Genomic DNA, 24286 nt, shown 5'->3' with positions numbered 1-24286 from the left:
AGAGGAGAGTGAAAAGGTTGGCTTAAAACAACATTCAGAAAACGAAGATCATGGCATCTGGTCCCATCACTTCATGGGAAATAGATGGGGAAACAGTGGAAACAGTGTCAGACTTTATTTTTGGGGGCTCCAAAATCACTGCAGATCACCATCATACACTGCAGCCATGAAATTAAAAGACGCTTACTCCTTGGAAGGAAAGTTATGATCAACCTAGATAGCATATTCAAAAGCAGAGACATTACTTTGCCAACAAAGGTCCATCTAGTCAAGGCTATGGTTTTTCCAGTGGTCATGTATGGATGTGAGAGTTGGACTGTGAAGAAAGCTGAGCACCGAAGAATTGATGCTTTTGAACTGTGGTGCTGGAGAAGACTCTTGAGAGTCCCTTGGACTGCAAGGAGATCGAACCAGTCCATTCTGAAGGAGATCAGCCCTGGGATTTCTTTGGAAGGACTGATGCTAAAGCTGAAACTCCAGTACTTTGGCCACCTCATGTGTAGAGTTGATCACTGGAAAAGACTCTGATGCTGGGGGTGATTGGGGGCAGGAGGCGAAGGGGATGATAGAGGATGAGATGGCTGGATGGCATCACTGACTCGACGGACGTGAGTCTGAGTGAATTCTGGGAGTTGGTGATGGACAGGGAGGCCTGGCATGCTGCGATTCATGGGGTTGCAAAGAGTCGGACACGACTGAGCGACTGAACTGAACTGAACTGAACTGAATATAGCAATAATACTCCCCAAACTGACCTACAGATTCAACAGAATTCCTATCAAAATCCCAGCTGGCTATTTTTTTTTTTTTTTTTGCAGAAATTTACAATATGACTCTACAATTATTATGCAAACAAAAGGGGCAATCTTGAAAAAGAACAAAGTTGGAAGATGAACACTATTTGAATTCAAAACTTACTAAAAAGTGACAGGAATCAAGACAGTGTGGTAACCACATAAGGATAGACATATATCAATGGAATAAAACTGAAAGTGCATAAATAAGCCCTAACACTATAGTTCGGAGAAGGCGATGGCACCCCACTCCAGTACTCTTGCCTGGAAAATCCCATGGACAGAGGAGCCTGGTGGGCTGCAGTCCATGGGGTCGCGAAGAGTCGGACATGACTGAGCGACTTCACTTTAACTTTTCACTTTTCACTTTCATGCATTGGAGAAGGAAATGGCAACCCACTCCAGTGTTCTTGCTTGGAGAATCCCAGGGACAGGGAAGCCTGGTGGGCTGCCATCTCTGGAGTCGCACAGAGTCAGATACTACTGAAGCGACTTAGCAGCAGCAGCAGTAGCAACAATATAGTTAACCAATTTCTGACAAGAGTGCCAAGACAATTCAATTTTCAACAAATGGTACTAGGACAATTGCACACCCACAGGCAAAAGAGTGGAACTGGACTCCTTTCTTATACCACACAAAAATTAATTCCAAATTAACTCCATAGACTTAAGTGTAAGAGTTAAAACAATAAAGCTCTTTTAAAAAATCTTAACAAGTTAGGCAAAACCTTAGATACAATACCAAAAGCATACGTAACAATAGAAAAATTAAATATATTTGCCTTTATCAAAATTAAACATTTTCTGTTTGAAAGGATACAATTAAAATGAGAAGACAACTCATAGGAGAAAATATATGCATATCCCACATCTGATAGGGGACTAATATCTAAAATATACAAAGGACTTTTACAATTCAATCATAAAGACAAAATCCAAGTAAAAACGGTCTGAGGATCTGAATAGACATTTTTCCAAAGATATACAAATGGTCAATAAGCATATAAGAAAATATTCAATGTCATTAGTCATCAGAGAAATGCAAATCAAAACCACAATTAGATACCACTTACCATGCAGACTCCAAAATTCCTCTTAAAGGGTAAAGATACGGAGAACAGGAAGGAAACATACAAACACCAGAAACAAATTCATTTATGCAGGAAAGTAATATGTGATTGAGTTGGTATTGTAAATTAGCAAAGAGATGTACTACTCAATGAATGGTCTAGTAATAATTAGCTATCTACTGGAAGAAAAATCAAACTGGATCCACATGTGATACATACAAAAAAAATTCTAGAGAAAGTAAAAACCTAAGCATAAAAAGTCTATAAATGTGACAAAAGAAAAATATGTTATAATATTTTTATGATATATCACTATTAAGCAAGAGAACATAATTAATATTATTTAGAAATATTATTAAGACCTAAATCCTGATAAGCAAAAAGAGGAAGAGTTGATACATTAAATTAAAATTTAAAAAATTTATAAAGCACCATAAATAAAACTAAATGACAAACAACAGAATAGGATAAAATGTTTGCAATGTTTATAACAGACCAAAGATTATTTTCCAGAAGATCTAAGGAACTCCCACAAAGCAGTAAGAGAGCTGTACATAAAGAATCACACTCAGGATGTACACTATAATTCTGTTTTAGTATCAAAAAATTGACAACATCAGCCCTCATCAACTGAGGTAGAGCTAAGTTAGAATAAATTCCCATTATCTAATAGTTAAAAGAATGAGGTTTATAGATCTTTTGACATTAAAAGTTCTAGTGCTACCATAAAAACAATCAAGCTTCACAGTACACACACACCTTGATCCCATTCATATTTTAAAATAGATTTATGGCTGTGTTCAAAAAGGATACACACCTGGCTACTAATTTTCTCTCTAGAGAGGAGGTTGGAATGGGAGGAACTACTGGAGGATATTTTTATTCAATATACCTCTACACTGTTTGAATATTTTACAATGATAATATTACCTAGTCAACTAAATTTAATAACCTGTAACTGGAAATACATGTGAAAACATAGTAATTAAGAGTCACCTAGAAGTCTAGTATCCAGAACACCAATCATATATTACTGGTGTATTTTCTTCCAGCTTTATGATTGTAGATTTCTTAAAAATATCACCTTGTATCTAAAATTTATAGCCTTTAATGAGGATTTCCCCTTTGGAAAAAAATCCTCCTCATCTACTGACCATCTCATTCTATTGACCATACAATGTATACATTGTTTTCGCCTAAGTTATTAAGAAAAGTATTTCATTTGTTGTTCAGTGCTTCATGATGTGAGAATTGTCCTTAAATGGCAGACTTTCTACCAATGATCTTTATTAACATTTATGGACTATAGTCACTGACCTAACTGTGGTCACAGGAACTGAACTATTTTTTTCTTATCCTAAATATGGGAACTTCAAAATAAACCAATTCTGCCTCTTTGGACTCAATCAGATAAATGAGTACAGCACTTAGTACTGTACTCAATAAACACGGTGCTCTCTCACATTACAAAGGAGATAGTTGTTCTAGGTAGAACTTTTCTCCACAGAAGACTGTAAATATCTTGCAACCCTGTAGTCACTATGATCTAAGCTAGAGTTTATATTTAGAGTCATCTGAAGATTGTACTATTACTAGTTCCATGCAGCTGAATGAGTCTGTAAATTAATGGAGTGGATAAGCAGATATACTATTAAAAAAAAAAAAAAAAAAACTTGTTGAGAATTTCTTAGAGCTTTAAACTGTGAATGTTCTTTCTTCATCTTTCCTTATAAGTGGAAGGAATGTATTTGATATCAGAAATATTGATAGGAAAGCTAAAAGCAAAGTCTCTGGTTTTCAAGATCATATTTCGTGTATTAATGATTAAACACCTTTGAGGAATAACAGGGAAAATATAAAGCTTTATGAAAAGTTCTTGTGCCTAGTGATATAGCATCTACCAAGGAGATTAGTTTATTTCTAATCTATTCCTAGAAAACAAATGTAGCTGAAGTTACATTTTTCTGTCACTGACATATTCCACTTGTTACTTTCCACCCATTAGCAATGATTTACAAAAAAATTACATACTATATCAAACTCATTCCCTCTTTTTCTAATCAATTTTTTAAATTGATTTTTAAATGTTGTTTTTAATAAAAGTAATACTAATTCCCAGAATTTTAAATAAAGTTGTTTGAAACATTAAAAATTATGGTTTCATAAAAAGGCACAGCTTCCTTCTCAAAAATTGGGATTAAAAAAAGGCTAAAATGCCCAATACCAAGACGGAATTTCTCCAATATAAACTGGTTGACTTCTTAGTCCGAAATATGCTTCTACATCGCAGCAATTTTAGGCAGTTATAAAGGAAAAGGGGATACGTGATGAAACTAACAGCAAAAGTTCACCAACTTACTGAAAGCAATTTGGCCCAAATACAGTGGCAAGATTGTGAACATTCATGCGGTTCTGCACATGGTGCTTGGCTACTTTCGTCAAGAACTGGCAAAGGTACTTGAGGAGGCAGTAGTGGGTATCTGGCAGCTCTTCTATTAAGGCTCTTAAGTTACTCTCTTGAGCATCATTTCTGTCATCTGGGAAAAAAAAAAAGAAGAAAAATTGTTCTCAGGTATATTTTACAGTAGTAAAAAAGATACACAAGTACAATATATCCCAACATTTAATTCAGAAATCATTTCCAGGGACTGAGATGTGACATTATAAAGAGGCATTTTCGCTTTTTCTTTGATCCTCAAGCATTTAATTTTCAAGAATAACTGACTTATTCAAGACATCCTGAAAACCACAAGCTTTTTATTCAGTGAACAAAATAGGGTGGTATTTCAATTCTGTGTTTTCTTGCCATAAATTAAGATAATGGCTGGACTTTTATCCATAGCACATCATCCATTTCATTTTTGCCTTCAAGTCTGTTAAAAACAAGAATCTCTTGGTTGAAAAAACTTGATGTAAGAGACCTACATGGATCACCATGAGTGACACCAAACTCAATAATCAGGGGTCTGTGCATAGAGAAAATGGACAGAATCTTTAAATTTTTAAGGAGATTTTTAATCACCCACATGTCACAGAGTTTAGAATTTGATATATGCTTCATACAAAAGTCTAATAACTTTGTGTGTGCCTAGTTGCTCAGCTGGATTGAGCTTATCTGACTCTTTTCGACCCTTTGGACTGTAGCCTGCCAGGATCCAAGGATTTCCTAGGCAAGAATACTGGAGTGGGTTGCCATTGCCTCCTCCAGGAGATCTTCCCGACCCAGTGATTAAACCCTAGTCTTCTGTGTCTCCTGCATTGCAGGTAGATTCTTTACCCACTGAGCCACTGGGGAAGCCCCAGTAACCTTGTATGAAGCCAAAAACATCCAGCAATGTACCAAAATTCACAGGCAGACATGTGAAAAGTTTCCCTCAATTCTCAGAGATTTGTTTTGTCGATATTTAAATAGTAAAGTTGCTATCTTAAGTAATTCTGTATACTACTTTCTATCATAGGGACAAACAAATCCTTTACAGAAGATACTTTCAGGGAATAATGACAACCTATCAGAGATCAAATTGTCAACATCTGTTGGATCATCGAAAAAGCAAGAGAGTTCCAGGAAAAAAGTCTATTTCTGCTTTACTGACTATGCCAAAGCCTTTGACTGTGTGGATCACAATAACCTGTGGAAAATTCTTCAAGAGATAGGAATATCAGACCACCTGACCTGCCTCTTGAGGAATGTGTATGCAGGACAGGAAGCAACAGTTAGAACTGGACATGGAACAACAGACTGGTTCCAAATAGGAAAAGGAGTACATCAAGGCTGTATATTGTCACCCTGCTTATTTAACTTATATGCAGAGTACATCATGAGAAACACTAGGCTGGAAGAAGCACAAGCTGGAATCAAGATTGCCGGGAGAAATATCAATCACCTCAGATATACAGATGACACCACCCTTATGGCAGAAAGTGAAAAGAACTAAAGAGCCTCTTGATGAAAGTGAAAGTGGAGAGTGAAAAAGTTGGCTTAAAGCTCAACATTTAAAAAATTAAGATCATGGCATCTGGTCCCATCACTTCATGGGAAATAGATGGGGAAACAGTAGAAACAGTGTCAGACTTTATTTTGGGGGGCTCCAAAATCACTGCAGATGGTGACTGCGGCCATGAAATTAAAGGATGCTTACTCCTTGGAAGGAAAATTATGACCAACCTAGACAGCATATTAAAAAGCAGAGACATTACTTTGCCAACAAAGGTCTGTCTAGTCAAGGCTATGGTTTTTCCAGTGGTCATGTATGGATGTGAGAGTTGGACTGTGAAGAAAGCTGAGCAGCGAAGAATTGATGCTTTTGAACTGTGGTGCTGGAGAAGACTTTTGAGAGTCCCTTGGACTGCAAGGAGATCCAACCAGTCCATCCTAAAGGAGACCAGTCCTGGGTGTTCATTGGAAGGACTGATGTTGAAGCTGAAACTTCAATACTTTGGCCACCTGATGTGAAGAGCTGACTCTGATGCTGGCAAAGATTGAGGGCAGGAAGAGAAGGGGACAACAGAGGACGAGATGGTTGGATGGCATCACTGACTCAATGGACATGGGTTTGGGGGGACTCCGGGAATTGGTGATGGACAGGGAGACCTAGCATACTACAGTTCATGGGGTTGCAAAGAGTCGGACACGACCGAGCAACTGAACTGAACTGAACATTTAACACATATTGGATTCTTTAATTTAGATAGGCCACCTGCTCCAGCCATTCAATAGTGTAAGAAACAGAAAAGTGAGGCAAGTAAGATGCAAAGGAAGAAGAGTGCCGGCATTACAGATACACAGGTAATGTCCAATAGCAGGAAGTGAAAACACAGAAAGTCACAGACTGCCACTGACAGTGGCTGTAGACCACAGGATAAGAATGCAGGCTAGGAAGCAGGTTTAACTACCTACTACTTTTGTGACCTCAGACTCTTCACTGCACTGTTTCCTTATTTTTAAGGGTAATATCAACTGGAGAAGGCAATGGCACTCAACTCCAGTACTCTTGCCTGGAAAATCCCATGGACAGATGAGCCTGGTAGGCTGCAGTCCATAGGGTCGCTAAGAGTCGGACACGACTGAGCGACTTCCCTTTCACTTTTCACTTTCATGCATTGGAGAAGGAAATGGCAACCCACTCCAGTGTTCTTGCCTGGAGAGTCCCAGGGATGGGGTAGCCTGGTGGGCTGCCATCTATGGGGTCACGCAGAGTCAGACACGACTGAAGCGACTTAGTAAAAAATGCAAATCAACTATGAAACAGGGTTGTGATGAGGATTAAATGAGTTGACACTTGCAGAGTATTTAAAACAAAGTAGGTGACACATACTAAGTGCTATGTTAAGTGTTTGTTAAATAAGCAAAGTAATGTTTTGCTTTACCTTCATTACCTTGGTTTTATGAATGCAGTGAGGTTTCAGTGAAATGTCTTTTAATACGAACCCATTTCACCCTTATGAATGTTAGAATAAGTGATGCTGTCAAAAATAGCAATGCTGAAAATGTATAGATGTCCCCTCTTTGGTAGAATCATATTGGAGAACATTCTATTTATGACTGGAATAACTCCATTTCTTATTGATCACAAACAATGTGATCCAGTAAACTATAATTTCAGGGCAAATAGATCTCTTGATACTAGAAACTATTCATAGTAATTTTTTTGGCTGTGCTGGCTGTTCTTATCTCCAGTTGCAGTGAGCAGGGACTACTCTGTAGTTGGGGTGTGCAGGCTTCTCATTGCAGTGGCTTCTCTTGTTGCAGAGAACAGGCTCTAGGGCATGAGGGCTTCAATAGCTGTTTCACGTGGGCTCATCAGTTGTGGCTCCCGGGCTCCAGAGCATAGGCCCAAAAGCTCTGGCACATGGGGCTTAGTTGCTCAATGACATGTGGGATCTTCCCGGACCAGGCATTGAACCTGTGTCTCCTGCAATGGCAGGCAGATTCTTTATACTGAACCACTGGGAAAACCCGTTTTTTTAAAAAAATCATATCCAAATATTTTGATAATCCATAAAGATGTGGTATGTTGCATATTATCACATCATTTTCCACTGTACTATGATCTTGCCTAGTAGAAATACATACAAAATGGAAATAATTGTTGGGAGTGATTAAAAATGAATTGATAACTATCCGTTTTTCATACCTTTATATTAAAAAGACAAATGTGAACTAAGAGGGGCTCCCCTGGTGGTTTAGGGTAAAGAATCTATCTGCTAATGCAGGAGACACAGGTTTGATCCCTGATCTGGAAAGATTCCACATGCTACTGAGCACCTACGCCCATGCACCACAACTACTGAGCCTAGGCTCTAGAGCTCGAGAGCCACAACTGTTGAAGCCCACATGCCCTAACGCCTGTGATCCACAAAGAGGCCACCGCATTAAGAAGCCTGTGCACTACAACTAGAGAGCAGACCCTGCTAGCTGCAGCTAAAGAAAAGCCCGCATAGCAAGGAAGATGCAGCACAGTCAAAATAAATACATAAAATAGAACAAAAAAGAAACTAACAGAAAATGTACTCCTATTTGCCTTTTTTTCCTTATGGTGACTAAGGCAAAGTGAGTCTGGATGTTTTCATGGGTGTGTGCTCTCTTTCTAAAATGTGGATTAATTCCCAGCATTTCAGGGTATAAGCAACAGCTTTCCAACAGTGTTGACAATGGACATCTGGCCGCCCTTCTGGCTCTGAAATGAAACTTCAAACCCTATGGCAGGCAATGTGTGAAGACACTAGATCAAAAAAAAAAAAAAAATTTAAAATAGTTAGGATTTTATGACATCTTTGAAAAGCTGCAGTACTTTGATGATTTACTTCCACTATTTTGAAATATAATGAGTAATTTCCCAGGAAATAAAACTGACCAAAAAATGGGAAGGGAGACATCTATTCAGAGAATCTCCAACTTAGCAAAATACCATGAAATCCTTCATGGCATGAATGAAAAAATCACTAAATATGGTCTCCAAAGCAAAAATAAGTATGATGGGGAAAACATATGTATCTCCTCCTACCCACAAGCATTCGCGCTTCCTCTGATGGAGGACAGATTCACTGGTTCACCCTACTTCAGCGGCTCTGACAGCAGTGCACCACACTTGGACCTTAATATTCATAATTTACCTCCTGAGTCTTTGTTCAAACATATCGGCAGTGAAGTAAAGACTTTATTAGCATAACATTTCTTTTCATACCAAATAATTACATGAGACGTGAGTTAAGATCCCTGAGTTGGGAAGATCCCCTGGAGGAGGGCATGGTAACCCACTCTAACATTCTTGCCTAGAGAATGCCATGGACAGAGGAGCCTGGCAGGTTATAGTCAGACACGACTCAAGCAACTTAGCACCCACAATAATACTGAGGATCTGCAATTTATACTGCTTTTCCAGAAATCTGGGGTAAATATCACCTTTACTGCCCACCTGCAGCTATCCCACAGATAAGTCTTCCTCCATATAAGATTAATAACTGCTCCACACATTTATAATGTCCAGCCTAGCACTGAGTAGGCAAGTATGGGTGCAAATGTGCCTAAGAAGATGCTTTTTGATGTTTTCTAGAAACAAAGTTCATAATAACTATTATTGTTTGCATTACTTTTTGATTCACTGATACCTAAATATAATAAAGAGTACCGTATTCATTCACATCCTTACATTTATACTGGTTGTGACAATGTCTCAAGGTCTCACATCATAAATAAGAATGAGCAGTGCTTCTATCTTGGGCACACTTATTCCTAATGTATACTTATCCACACTATGTGTGGTGTTGATCACATGCTTTCTGTGTGTCTGACTGTCTCTAACACCAGGGATACAGCACTAAACAAAATAAACATCATGCTTTTATTAAGCATATTCTATTTGGGGAAAGAGGGACACAACTGAGCAACTATGCACTGCACAATGCAGATATATTAAAATATTTTAACTGTTTCAGAAAAGTGTGGTTACTTCTAGAACTAAATTGGAATAAAAATTAGGATGTGTATAATTTATGAACCCAAAGAGCTTAAAAAAACTTTGTACATGGAATAATGGTTAATAATTGAAACAGTCATCATTTTCCTTAGTATCAATCTTTTCCTAGGAGAAGAACTAACTTTTTCTATTAGTGAAAAGTGCCATTTCAAATTATTCATGTTTCTTACAAGATTTTCATTATTGGCTGAATGTGACCCGTTTTTTTGTGTGTTTTTTTTTTTTAAGCTAAACCATGAACAAAAAACTAGCACCCAGTATGTGTGGTATACAGGTAAATGACTCAGCAGTTGAAGAAAACTGTACCACCAGAACTTCTGTTCCAACTCAGCAGTTGAAGAAAACTGTACCACCAGAACTTCTGTTCCAGATTAGGTAGCAAACACTGAAGCATGTGACAAGTATTTGCTCTCATTAAAAAGAGATTACAATCATAATCAGCAATAATGGACCTAATCACGGGATGGCACCCTACTCTTATCTGGACATTCCTCTTAGTGCTTGTCATGTGCTTTGACTTTTTGATGACCAGGAAGTTATACTGTACATACAATCTTAGCCTCAAGTAGAAGAAAAAAAAAAAACACAATTGACAAAATGCTAATCTCTACTACAATATATCTCAGGGCCATGGGAAGGTCAGCTATTAAAAGAACCAAAATATTTAGCTTCATGGCGCCAGATTATTGAAGTAGCTTTTTATTTCCTCATTAATGCTCACACAAGGATTTATGAAAATTTGCTAATCTATTAGAACAGTGAGTTGATGCTGACTCTGAAGCTAGAGAAAGGCCACTAGCTCAGGAATGTGGACCGCCTCCAGAAAGAGAAGCCAGCAAAAATCAAGGACTGCGGCCTCACAGCCACTTAGAACTGAAAGCTCCCCAAAACTCAATGAGCCTGGAAGCAAGAACTCAGGCCGACACCTTGGTTTTGACCTTGTGAGACCTGAAGAGGAGAAACCAGCTGAGCCTACACAGTTCTCATAGAACAATGAGATAGCAAGTATGTGATGTATTAGCCACTATATTTCTGGTAATGTGTCACAGCAGCAGTAGCAATCTCACACATCCCCAGCTAGAGATGACTAGACTGAAACAGAGACATTCATTAACTTTTCCATGTTCATACAACTACCAAGCAGCCAAGCTGCAACTCAAATCCTGGCAGTCTGACCTCAGAGCATAGGCTCTGATCAGTGCATGCCTACAAAGCTCACTTACGAGTATCACTATCACACAGAACCTAGCACACTGTCTCAAATATGTCAATATTTAAATGTTTCTTGAATCAACAAATAAATAAGCAGAACTGGTGAGGAGTAGTAGGAAACTACTACTGGGAGTAGGAATCTCCATTCATTTACAATCAAATATAACATCTTAGGTCCTGGGGTATATGTGGGGAACAGCATTTTAATAAAAGACTCTTAAGAATTTCTGGGCACAAAATGCTTCATAAAACAACTAAGAATAAACAAAATACGAATTCTGTTTCTTTCTAAACATGCAGAAGAATGGGGAAAATCATCATAAAATGCCAGCTATCCTGGATTAGACTCGGTTTTACCTCTGCATTTTATTTCTCGTGAGTGGAACCATGTATTTTTAGAGTGATGAGAAGTTTATATACATAATTCTATCTTATGATTAATGGAATTGGTATTTTTCCATGTGAAAGGAGAAGTTATATTTTTACAGCTCTCTTGCAACCCTTGCCCATGACAAAGTTCTCAAATCCTCACACAAATTTCTCAAAGGGCGGAATGATAAAGTAACTAATAAAAATTAATAAATGACAACCTGTTCTTAGACGTTATTAATAAAACTACAAATCTTATCTTTCTGATTAGCTCCTGCAAGATGTAGAGTTATGTTTATTGCCAAATTAGCCTGTATCTAGATTGACACTGCCACTCCCAGAATGGACCTGCATGTGAAAGCAAAGGCAAAGGGTGCAGGAAAAACAAGAACTAGATGATGCTTTACATTTCAGTCCTATAGCCAAGAACTAATGCTCAGTGACACCAAGTAGTACATCAGCAAATCTATGCTGCAGACATTCACTGAATGCCTGTCAGTGGAGATGAAGACATCAATTAAAAACATAGCAAGCATTTAAATAATCTATCCATATAGCAAAACTGGGAGCTCACATCTAGGCTAAATGTGAGACACAAGGGTGTAACAGCTGAAGATTTTGTTTATAATGTAGGAACGTCTATACACCAGAGAATGGGAAAAGCTATCATTCTAATATAGGAGGGGCAGCCTTCCACAATGACACTAATCTTCAAATACTGGCAATATTGCTGCCAATAAAACTTGGCTTTCTCCATAAAGCTAGTGCTATCGTAAGTGGGCAAAGTACAGTAAGTATGTAGTTTCAGTGCAAATCGTGTTACTACTATTCTACCTAATCCCCACTACTGAGCCAGCTGACACTATTGCTCAGCTGTAAGTGGACTGGACTTATTTGATGTCCTGTGACTTAAACCATTACCCAGAGTTATTTAAGGTTGTTTTGGATGTCCCCTTCTTCCCCTGAAGTCTTCAAATTGTTTATAGACTCAGTGTAAAAGCTGACTATGCTCATGGGCTCAGCAAAGCAAGGGTTCAGGACAGAGCTTAACACGGTTCAGGTAGAGCTGCAGGTGGCTAGCAAGCTGGTCACTTGGCATTGCTTCAAACCAATACAATTTAAACAATAAACAAATTTTCAGTATTTTATGAATTGATTCTATTGATACAGGTTGTTTTACCTTTTTTTTTTTAGTAAGTCCTTTGTTGGCTATTCTCTCTTTCCCTCTTCCAGCTCAATCTAAATAAGACTTCTTCATGAAAGCATTCATGAAGAGTGCAGAATTTACTGAAGATTTCACTCAGTTTGTGATAATTTATTCCAACCCCCCCCCCAACAGGCATTATTTTCATGGCCCTGGAGCTTCTGGATCTCTCTTTTTCCCCTTCAAGCCTATAATTTTCATGTTATTATAAAACTCCAATGCCTGTACTATGAGAATAATGAAAATGAAAAACACAGACAATAACAGGTATTGTTGATGGTGTAAAGAAATTGAAACTTTCATTAATTGCTGATGAGAATGCAAAATAGTACAGCTACTTTGGAAAATTGTTTCTTAAAATGTTAAAGTCACCATTTGGCTCAGTAGTTTCACTCCTAGATAGATACTCAAGAGAAATGAACACATATGTCCATATAAGAACTTGTACATAAATGTTCATAGCAGCATTATTCCTATGAGCCAACAGGTGAAACAACCCAAATGCCCATCAATTAATGAATGAATAAATACAGTGTAGTATAGTCGTTCAATGGAGAAGGCAACGGCACCCCACTCTAGTACTCTTGCCTGGAAAATCCCATGGACAGAGGAGCCTGGTGGGCTGCAGTCCATGGGGTCGCTAAGAGTCGGACACAACTGAGTGACTTCACTTTCACTTTTCACTTTCATGCATTGGAGAAGGAAATGGCAGCCCATTCCATTGTTCTTGCCTGGAGAATCCCAGGGACAGGGGAGCCTGGTGGGCTGCCATCTATGGGGTCACACAGAGTCGGACACAACTGAAGTGACTTAGCAGCAGCAGCAGCAGCATAGTCGTTCAATAGAATACTGCTGCTGCTGCTGCTGCTAAGTCGCTTCAGTCATGTCCGACTCTATTCGACCCCATTGATGGCAGCCCACGAGGCTCCCCTGTCCCTGGGTTTCTCCAGGCAAGAACACTGGAGTGGGCTGCCATTTCCTTCTCCAATGCATGAAAGTGAAAAGTGAAAGTGAAGTCGCTGAGTCTTGTCCGACTCTTAGCGACCCCATGGACTGTGGCCCACCAGGCTCCTCCATCCATGGGATTCTCCAGGCAAGGGTGCTAGAGTTGGGTGCCATTGCCATAAAGGAACAACACACTGATTTATGTTCCAAGATGGATGAATTTTGAAACTTATGCTAAGTGAAAGAGGACAGTCACAAAAGACAATATATTGTGTGATTCCATTTATAAGAAATGGCCATAAGAGACAAACCTGTATAGATGGAAAGTAGATTAGTGTTTGCCTACGACTAGTAGGAGAAGAGGGGGGAAGTTGGGAAGGAATGGGGAGTATATGCTAATAGGCTTGGAGTTTCTTTTGGAATGATAAAAATATTTTAAAACCAGATAGTAGTGATGACTGCCCTCTCTGAATACATTAAATACCACTTTAAATTGTACACGTTAAAAAGGTCAGTTTTATGGTATGTACATTGTATCTCAAGAAAAAATAAGGCAATTCTGTTGACTTTAAAATCCAGTGTAGGAAAAAGTCAGAAGAGAACTTTCCATTAAAGATGAGTTTATCTACTTTTCCTCTTCATATCTCACTAAGATGACAGGAATTTTTTAAGGTGTAAGCCATCAAGGATAAAGAGAACACAGCTGAAAAGACAAGAGTAAACCAAGGATTTCAGCAAATTTACATACACACACATTCACAACACATACATACCTCAAGACCAGTTGTTCTAATGCAGAATAATTTTGCTCAGTCTTGACCTTTCCAAATTTGCATAATCCCACGCATTACTTAACATTATCTCACAGTGTCAAAGGCCATTAAGAGGAAAATATTTATATGTACTCAGTAAACCAAAGATCATCTAGCTATTAGGATCTACAACCTTAGAGATCATAGGGAATTATAAATAAGAAAGGCTTTTTTTCCTGTCATGTGGATCTGGATGGAAGCAGGACTAACTGGAATATCATAAAAATGTATAAAGTCATGTGTGGAAACCTGCGTTTCCTGGCACCACGTTTTCGATTTATTCCAGTAGAGGTTTCACACATCTGAGTGACTGGCAGCTTGGGCAGATGGCAATGCTTTAATCCTGCTCTGTATTTAGGTCTTTACCCAGGACAAAATGCATAATTTATATATTTAGCACTGCTTATAGAAAACCTAAAAGGCACACTCTGAAAATGCAAAGGGCTTAGACTTGGAGTTTAATATAATGATTGTTTTTCATAGAAACGTTTCTATGAAAAATGTGTGAGTTTAAGAATTTTGAAAGGAAAGGAACTTCTCAGTAAGAAGGAATGAACCTAGGGAAGGAAATATTTCATTTTTCCTATGGTGCTCTTACTACCCAAGAGGTAATGACTTAATAACTAGTACATTATAATTTGCAAGGCAAAACCATTCAGCTCACATCAAACAATGCCAGTGACACTATGATATAGAATAGACAAAAGACAGCCTTAACTCAAACTTACCTAGTGAATTCCTCACGTAAGGAAAAAAAAATAGTGCAAGGCTCAAGCCCCAAGTCAGCAAATGAAATAACCTTTCTTTACAATCAGGCATTATGCTGATTAAGATAGTGTTACTAGGGTGGTTTTCTTACGAAAAACAGATGCAATCTAAATTATCAAAGCTCATAAGCTAAAATTCAGAGGCACTTAACTCTCACACATTGTTTACACAGCTGCTATTATAAAATTCTCCCCATTTAAAATCAAGCATGGGATGGGTGAAAGGTAAAGGAGAATGTCCATTTAAAGAGACAAACTGATCACATATTCTTCCCAAAACCCTATTTAAATGACAGTAAAATGATGCTTAAAAAGTGTAAGCACCCATGGGCAAAAAAAGAACAGCAGAGAAGACAGAAGGAGAGGAGATTTCAAAGCCATTTGGAAGTGAATGCAAGTGACTGAAAACAGACAGACTGCATGCAAGCCTGTCAAGCTTCAGGCAGCCTCCACCACCCCAGCACCCAGGCAAGCGAGCCAGCAGGCAAGAGTGCTGAGGCTTAGGCTCTGCATGGCATCAGTGATTCTTGGACATCTGAAACAGCTAAGGTCTACAGTGAGGAAACAGCAGAAAACGGGAAGACGAGTGAAAATGTGCCAATAAATAACAGGCCCATTAGCATACTTCCCATCTCCCTCCCACTCCTGCTCAAGGAACTCAATAGCTGAAGAGAAAGATATGCCCACATACTGACATTTGTGGTTCCCCAATGAAACAGCTAGAGTTTCCTCTATCCCCACCATCTAATCCTCCTGAAGTGAAGCACGCCAGTAGACAAGCCCACTGGTCCACGTACAAAATGCTACTCCTAAATCTCGACAGCCAAAGATCCTCGTATGTTTGAGTAAAGAGAGAGAAAGAAATCCCGCAAACAGAAATATAGGGGGGAAGAAAACCAAACCAAAGCCACATAAACAAACATCCCCAAAAGCCTTATTTGTATCTCAGAAAGAAGAAGAACACAGTGCAATAAAACAAAGTACTTCGAAAAAAAAATAGAGCATGAATATGTTCAATATTAAAATCAAAGGCTAAAATTTTAAAATAAGGTCAGAAAATAAAATTTATTAAATTTCACAGAAAACAGAATTTAAAGACGATAATCAAACCTCTACAGGAACAATAAAAGATAATACAGGTACATTTCCAAGACCAAAAGACAATATTTTCCAGGCTGAAGGGATCTGCTGAGTGTCCAACACAATAGAGAGAAAAGACTGCCAGGAAGGGCAGGTCTGGGAAGACTGGGGAAGGAGGCTCAGGGTGACACCTACTACTGGGGTTTAGATGAGAGAAGAAAAAGGGTCCAAGAGCAATCTCCCCAGAAATAAACAACTGACAAATTATTTGACATTCTGAAAAAAACAGGCAATGGTGGATGCATTGGAGCAATCTAAAAAATGCAGATTATTTTCATTCACACAATTCCCTATAAATCTGAGATATTAACATCAGGCAATACACTTCACACAAGTACACACCCTTACATAGTGCTATAAAGGCATACCTTAATTAAATACGTACAAAAATTATCAGCTAAAATTGTGGTAGAATGATACTGGAGTAAGTAACAATGTAACAAAGCTAATTCTGCACATTGCTTTAGCAGAAACAATGAGATAATATCCGGAAGTAAGTAATCAAAATAAAACATTATATTATCAAATGGAAAGAAATATCAAAAGAACAGCTAGACAAATGAAAACTGATTTCCTCTGGGAAAGAAAATTAAGGGCAGCCAAAGCATGTTTAGGGGTTTACTATGTAAATCTTTCCACTTTATTTAATTTTTTAATAAAACCATATGCATATATTAGTCTGACAAAAAGATTTCTTTAAATAAAGGAAAATGTTAAAAGCAATAAGATGATGAATTTTATCAAGTAATAAAATTACTTAAGAATGTGTCACTTCAGTATTTGATTAAAAATGTTACTGACAAACCACCAAACCGATTGTATTAACCATTCATCCCCGCCTCTTCCCTAACACACGCTATGTTCACTGTTGCAATCATGTACCTCTGTTTTCCAAACACCTTTGTTTTTGTAATCCTTTCTTCCTAAAGCACTCACCATTTGTGGTAATTCTACCAGCCCTCCAAAAGTCCCAGTTCAAGGATCACTGCCTTCTTTCATAAACCTTTCTTATCATCTGATTTAGTAAGGATTCCTCCCCTCAAACTCACTCTGTTTTGTATATCCTGGCTTTCTGTGTACCTGTTCTATTCCCCTAATAAACCTGTAAGCTCACTGTTCACAGGACAGTATCCTACTTTTCTATGTGAGCAATAAAATACCAAACAATGCCTTTGCGTGTGTGAATGCTCAGTCGCTCAGTCATGCCCGACTCTTTGAGACCCTGTGGACTGTAGCCTGCCAGGCTCCTCTTGTTCATGGGATATTCCAGGCAAGAATTCTGGAGTGGGTTGCCTTTTCCTCCTCCAGGGAATCTTCCTGATCCAGGGATCGAACCCATGTCTCCTGCATCTCCTGCATTAGCAGGTGGATTCTTTACCACTGAGCCAACTGGGAAGCAACAATGCCTTTACCTCAATTTATAATTAAAAAAATTTTAATCACTGATTTCATATAAAGGAGTCCGGTACTATTTGTAACATGCAATATTTGCAGGCTCACACTTTCATTAAAATTATATAAAACATTTCAAAAAATAAAAATTGATAATTGATAGCTATTCCAAAAATATTCCTGATGAATTTCTGGAAGATTTGGTCCATTTTGTGTGATTTACCAGGCGGAACAACAACCAAAAGTTCAAGCAGTTTCAATTAATCTGGGCAAGAATTTTGAAATCTTCATTTAACTCCAAACTGGAACTCACTTTCCCCCCTTTCCTTCCTCCTCCTTAATCATTAGGCAGGTAGGTGCATTCACTCTTCTGTGACTTTGGTAATTTTTTTATTTAGGAAACAGGGACATTAGAATAAAGGGACTAATTTTAAGGTTAAAAGTTAAAAACTTGAAGGAAATCACACTAAATGGTTCATCTTTATATAATCAAGAAACCAAGGGGTGGGAGCAAGAGCTGAGGATAAACTGACACATAAGCATGGGGATGGAAGGTTGCATTAAAACTATGGATGCCTGTGTCTCATCTCTAGAGATGATGATTTAGTTTGTCTAGGATGTAGTGATCTCTGGGATTTTTCAAAGCTTCCCAGACAATTCTTACGGGTTGCCACAATTGAGAAGCACAACTTAACATTTATTAAATATATGGTACCAACACTGTTCTAATTGCTTCAGTGGATAAATCAGTATCCACAACAAGCTCAGGAAGTGCACTCCATAGTAGTAAAACTATGTGTGGTGGTTTTTACAGTGTCCACAAAGTCTGACACTTCTTCCTTCAAAAGATGGTGCCCAATTCCTCTCTTCTTGAATATGCTCCGAATGAATATAATGTAGTACAAGTGATGCTATTTGATTTCTGGGGCTAAGTCACAGAAAGGATGGCTTCCATCACTCCTGATGTGCTCACACTCTGGGGGAAGCCAGCTACATGTTATGAGAACACTCAAGTAGCCATCAGGAAATGCTCACAGAGAAAGGAACTGAGGCGTCTCACCAAGAGCCAGCACTACACTGTCAGCCATGTGAACAAACCACCCTGGAAGCAGATCTCCCAGCTCCAGTCAAGCCTTCAGATAACTGCAGCCCTTTGACAACTCTTGAGAGCAACTTCCTGACAGAAAATACATGTTTAATGTAGTTTTCAGACAACTGTTAGGTAGCAATAGATACCTAATATACTAAGACACAGAAAGGTTAAGTAACCGTCCATACTAATGCAGCTGGCAGCAGGCACACTAGTCAGAATGGACCCAGAGCCCATGCTCTAAACCTCAGGCTGTAATATCCTCCCCCAAAATGAATCTTATTTTCTCTGTATCTAATTAGAGTTGATGCTGGAATCAAAAGAGATTATATAAATAAAGTAACTTCTAGGTATTATGCAGTGAGTAGTCACTAACTAGCACCTATTATCACAAGAAGGAATAAATTCTTACAGAGAATCAATATTAAAATATAAACAATTTACAGAAAATTATACAAAAAACAAAAACAGTACCCAGTAGTATTTTTTAGACAGCTTATCATTTATTTTAAACTCATTCCTTATTCCTATCTCTGCTAGTCATTAAAGATTTCTAAGAAAAAAACATCAGTTCTGTAGTAATTAATGATTTCTATTCTAGACAGTATCTAATTAGCATCCTCTGTAGGCATTTTACTAATTAATTTTTAATAATACATACAGAAAATTCTGATAATTAAAAAAAAAAAAAAGCAGTACTATGGACTGAATTATGTCCCTACAAAGTCACAGGTTAAATGTGACTAATGTGACCTAAACTCCAATATTTGGAAGCAGGACCCTTACAGGGGTAATTAAGGTTACACGAGGTCATAAAGGTGAGGCTCCAAGACCCTCTTCAGATTCAATGCAATCTTATCAAATTACTATGACATTTTTCACAGAACTAGAACAAAAAAGTCTTAAAATCTGTATGGCTAAACAAAAGGCCCCAAATAGCCACAGCAATCTTGAAAAAGAAAAATGGAGCTGGAGAAATCAGGCTCCCTGACCTCAGACTTTATAACAAAGCTACAGTCATTAAAACAGTATGGTATCAGCACAAAAACAGACACATACATCAATGTAACAGAACAGAGAGCCCAGAAATAAACTCACACACTTATCAACTAATCTGTGACAAAAGATGCAAGACTATGTAATGGGAAAGGACAGTTGTTTCAATAACTGGTGCTGGAAATCCATACAGTTATATCTAGAAGAATAAAATCAGATCATTTTCTCACACCATATAAAAAATAAACTCAAATTGATTAAAGACCTAAATCTAAGACCCAAACCATAAAACTCCTGGGAGAAAACAGGCAAGACACAAACTGCAGCAGTATTGTTTTGGATCTATCTCCTAAAGCAAAGGAAACAAAAGCAAAAATAAACAAATGGGGTCTAATTAAATGTAAAAGCTTCAGCATAGCGAAGGAAACCATTGAAAAAAATGAAAAGACAACCTATTAAATGGGATAAAATATCTGTAAAAGATATGACTAGTAAGGGGTTAACATCCAGAATATATAAATAGCTCATACAATTCATTATCAATAAAAACCAAATCAATTAAAAAATGGGAAAAAAGACCTGAATAGACAGACATTTTTCCAAAGAAGACATACATTTGGCTAACAGGAATATGAAAAGATGTCCAACATCACTCATCATTAGAGAAGTGTAAATCAAAACCACAATATGCTACCACCTCGTACTTGTTAGAATGGCCATCATGAAAAAGACCACAAACAACAAATGTTGCTGAGGATGTGGAGAAAAGGGAAGCCTTGTACAATATTGATGAGAACTGGTGCAACCACTATGAAAACGAGTATCGAGTTTTCTCAAAAAACTAAAAATAGAATTACCATTATGATCCAGCAATTTCACTTCTAGATATACGTATATCCAAAAAAATGTAAACACTAATTTGAAAAGATACATGTAGCCCAATGTTCACAGTGGCACTATTTACTATAGCCAAAATATGTAAGCCAACTAAGTGTCCTTTCATAGATATAGATATAGATATAGATAGATAGATAGATAGATAGATATCGGAGAAGGCAATGGCACCCCACTCCAGTACTCTTGCTTGGAAAATCCCATGGACGGAGGGGCATGGTGGGCTGTAGTCCATTGGGTCCCTAGGAGTCGGACACGACTGAGCGACTTCACTTTATTTTTTCACTTTTGTGCATTGGAGAAGGAATGGCAACCAACTCCAGTGTTCTTGCCTGGAGAATCCCAGGGACAGGGGAGCCTGGTGGGCTGCCGTCTGTGGGGTCGCACAGAGTCGGACACAACTAAAGTGACTTAGCATAGCATATATATATGTGTGTGTGTGTGTGTGTGTGTGTATACACACATATCTCAGCCATAAAATAAAATGAAATTTTGACATCTGCAACAACGTGGATGAACCTGGACAATATTATGCTTAGCGAAATAAGTCAGATAGAGAAAGACAAATATTGTCTTGTCACTTATACGTGAAATTGAAAAACATAAAACAAATGAATACACATAACAGAACAGAAACAGACTTGGAGAAATAGAGGACATCCCAGTAGCTACCAATGAGAAGAAAGAAGAGATAAGGGGCAAGACAGGTAGGGGTAGGGGATTAAGAGGCACAAATTATTACATATAAAATAAATAAGGTACACGGATATATTGGACAGCACAGGGAATATAGTCAATATTTTATAATAACTTTAAATGAAGTATAACATATAAACATTTTGAATCACTATGTTGTACACCTGAAACTAATATTATATTGCAAATGAACGCTACCTCAAAGAAAAACAGATGCTTAAGAACCTCTAAACAATCAATTTTAACTTTGACTATATAAAACAAATACTATTTTAGGACTCAATACTGCTTTTGAGAAAGCACACTAGTGACTTTTCAGTCTCAAAGGACACTAAGCAAACACAATTTAATTAATATTCCCTACACAAAATTTAATGCCTCAGTCTTAGTACTTCGATGGCAGTCACTAACTAGTCAGAAAAGAATTTCTTTGGCCCAAAAGCACCAGGGGTTTTAACTATTATGTTATTTATATATTCATAAGCCAACAGTCTTAGAAATTATATTTAATAATAGCATTTCATAATTTAGTATTATTTTAGGGTAGAAGGTAAGGATCTAGAATAAGATAGCAAGGTGACAGTAATGGAGGAATTGTAAATATTTAAAATCTGTTAGGTGAAAAATAAAATTGCTTTAATTCCTAGAAGGATTTGGTGTACTGACCCTGAAAGAGCTGAAGGAAGCGAGGCTGTAGCGTGGAGGTGATCACACTCTCGGGCAGCTCCCTCAGGAAGAGCTTTAACAGGCTGGCCGCCGCACACACGTCCCCATCTCGCCCTAGCTCCACGGGCACCCCGCTCTCAAACTTCCATCGAAGCTGTTCTACCACCTTGACGTTGCCATTCACCCGGAAAAGGCCTTCCTGGGTGAGTCCTGAAACAGCCAAGATGACACAGAAAATAAACAGAGGTCTCTCACAAATACAAACTCGAAAGAACAGTAACAAATAAACCACAGTATAAACTTTCCTGAATAATTATCAAGCACTGGAAGATTTTCACAATTTATAAAAATGTTTTCTTAGAATAATACGTTTTCCCATTTACTACATATCAACCCAAAACATCATACATGATTGTTGTGAAAGCTGACCTCTAAAAATAAGGTCAGGACACAACAGACACAGAACACACACTACTCTACAAAGAAATGTCATTCATATAATCTTCTACGGTATACAACAGAAATTTACTCTGGGCTCCATAAACAACTTATCATTTTGAGAACAACTATTTAAAAAAGAACAACATGTATGCAAGAAACTTAACTGTATGTGATTACCTTTGCAATTATTTGATAAAGAACCATTACTTCTTTAGTAATCAATAAATACAAACTGTAAGACTTAGAGACTGCAAAGTAGTTAAGAAAAGATCTTGGCCTTTGGCCTATTGATCTGTGATTATTTGTGTTAGTTGGGCTAAGCAGAGAAGGCTTCATGGAGAAGCCTCTCATTTATTGGGGCCCTCTCCACTGCTCTATCCCTGTTTCTGTACTCTTAATTCTGTATTCTTTCTCTTAAAGAGGGCCACAAAAGGATTAAGCATCACAACCCAAAAAACTTAATTGATCCCTGACAAAGAGAAACCAATATATGAATAGAGAAGCTGAGAGAGGAGAACAGAGAGTAGGTAGGCAGGTGGAAATATGGAGTGTTTATCAGTCATGAGTTAATAAAATGGAAGAAATGGTTAAGTATAAGATAATGCATGTCAAGACAAAGGGCAAAGACTTTATCATAATTTATCAATGGAGCATTAAATGTGTGTTTGACTGTGGCAGACAACATAAACAACATAAACCAGGTTGAAAGAAGACCTAGCTAGCTAAGTAGAGAATGCAGAGGGCAGAGAGCTTGCCTTAGGGTGACTACAGTCTATATAAGGCAGTAAGACAGAGACTATGGTGGGAAGGGAATGCAAAGGAAAGAATAAAGATGATTTGGGAACTTGGTGCATACAAAGAAAACAGAGAAGTGGGGAAGACTGAAAAGTAACTTTAATATTTGAAAACTAGGGATTCAGGAAAAAGTACTGTAAAGAATGAGGTGGAGGCGGGGTGTGGTAGAAGGGTGGCAGCCGGTTTGAGGTCGAGGACAATGATTTCCAGCTCAGTGTGCTGGGTTCAAGGAGACAAAGTACCATGAAAGCAAGTGAGTCAGATGGTGGAGGAATGTTGAAAGTGTGAGAAACAATCTAAGAAAAGAGTAACCCACAGATTCAACTCACCACTCTATTTTTGAGAGTCCAATGGTGAATTTCAGCTAACCACCTAAACACTGAAGCCTATCTGAATTATTTAGATGGCAGGTGTTTGTTCCTATCAGCCCTGGTTTCTCTCTCTTTCCTCTAACTGTATTTCTCTTTCTAAAGAAAAAGAAAGCTACTTTCATTTTACTTTGTAATTTGATAAGACATTTATGAATCCTTTAATTCAGCAAAATACCCTGCAGTATGTTAGGTACCAAAACAAAAAACCAACTATGAGAAAAAAACTTCAAATACCACCAGGATCCTTATGGAATTTGTCATCTGATAAGATGTTTTTGTACCTCTACATATACACATATTCTTGGGTTATGAAGAACACAAGTATCAAAAATGGATATGAATTTTAGCTCAATTTTGGCAAAAATTGGTGAAACCAGAGATGATATTAAAAATATTTCACAATTGGTATGGCTAGGCCACCACGTAATAGAGGAGACAGCAGGCAGTTTGTGAGCTAGGCAGCTTCTCGACCAGCCCTAGTGCCTGACCCTCACCTCTTGGTATCCATGCCATGTGGAATCCCCTCCCCTCCTTGAGTGTGGTCTGGACCTAGTGACTAGCTTCTAAACAAGAGAACGTGATGAGGTTGCAACCTCACTTCTGAGATTAGGTTATAAGACTGTGATGTCTACATTGCTTGCTTGCGTTCTCCCTCT

At 38.0% G+C, this 24286-nt stretch overlaps 1 protein-coding gene across 5 annotated transcripts in view; it reads right to left on the bottom strand.

Annotated features, from left to right (window-relative positions):
• The window catches only part of FAM13A (family with sequence similarity 13 member A), a 331522-nt gene that overhangs the window by 265223 nt on the left and 42013 nt on the right, over positions 1–24286 (bottom strand). For all 5 annotated transcript variants that reach the window (XM_027544081.1, XM_027544078.1, XM_027544079.1 and 2 more), the window contains exons 3-4: positions 22024–22233; positions 4224–4401 (exon numbers count right to left, since the gene is read on the bottom strand). In XM_027544081.1, coding sequence (XP_027399882.1) covers positions 4224–4401; positions 22024–22233 — 388 coding nt within the window. The remainder of the gene's footprint in view (positions 1–4223; positions 4402–22023; positions 22234–24286) is intronic.

The sequence above is a fragment of the Bos indicus x Bos taurus genome, chromosome 6, assembly GCF_003369695.1.
Source record: "Bos indicus x Bos taurus breed Angus x Brahman F1 hybrid chromosome 6, Bos_hybrid_MaternalHap_v2.0, whole genome shotgun sequence".
NCBI lineage: Eukaryota > Metazoa > Chordata > Mammalia > Artiodactyla > Bovidae > Bos > Bos indicus x Bos taurus.
The sequence above is the reverse complement of the archived record's forward strand: the minus strand, read 5'-3'. Positions and strand labels throughout refer to the sequence as shown.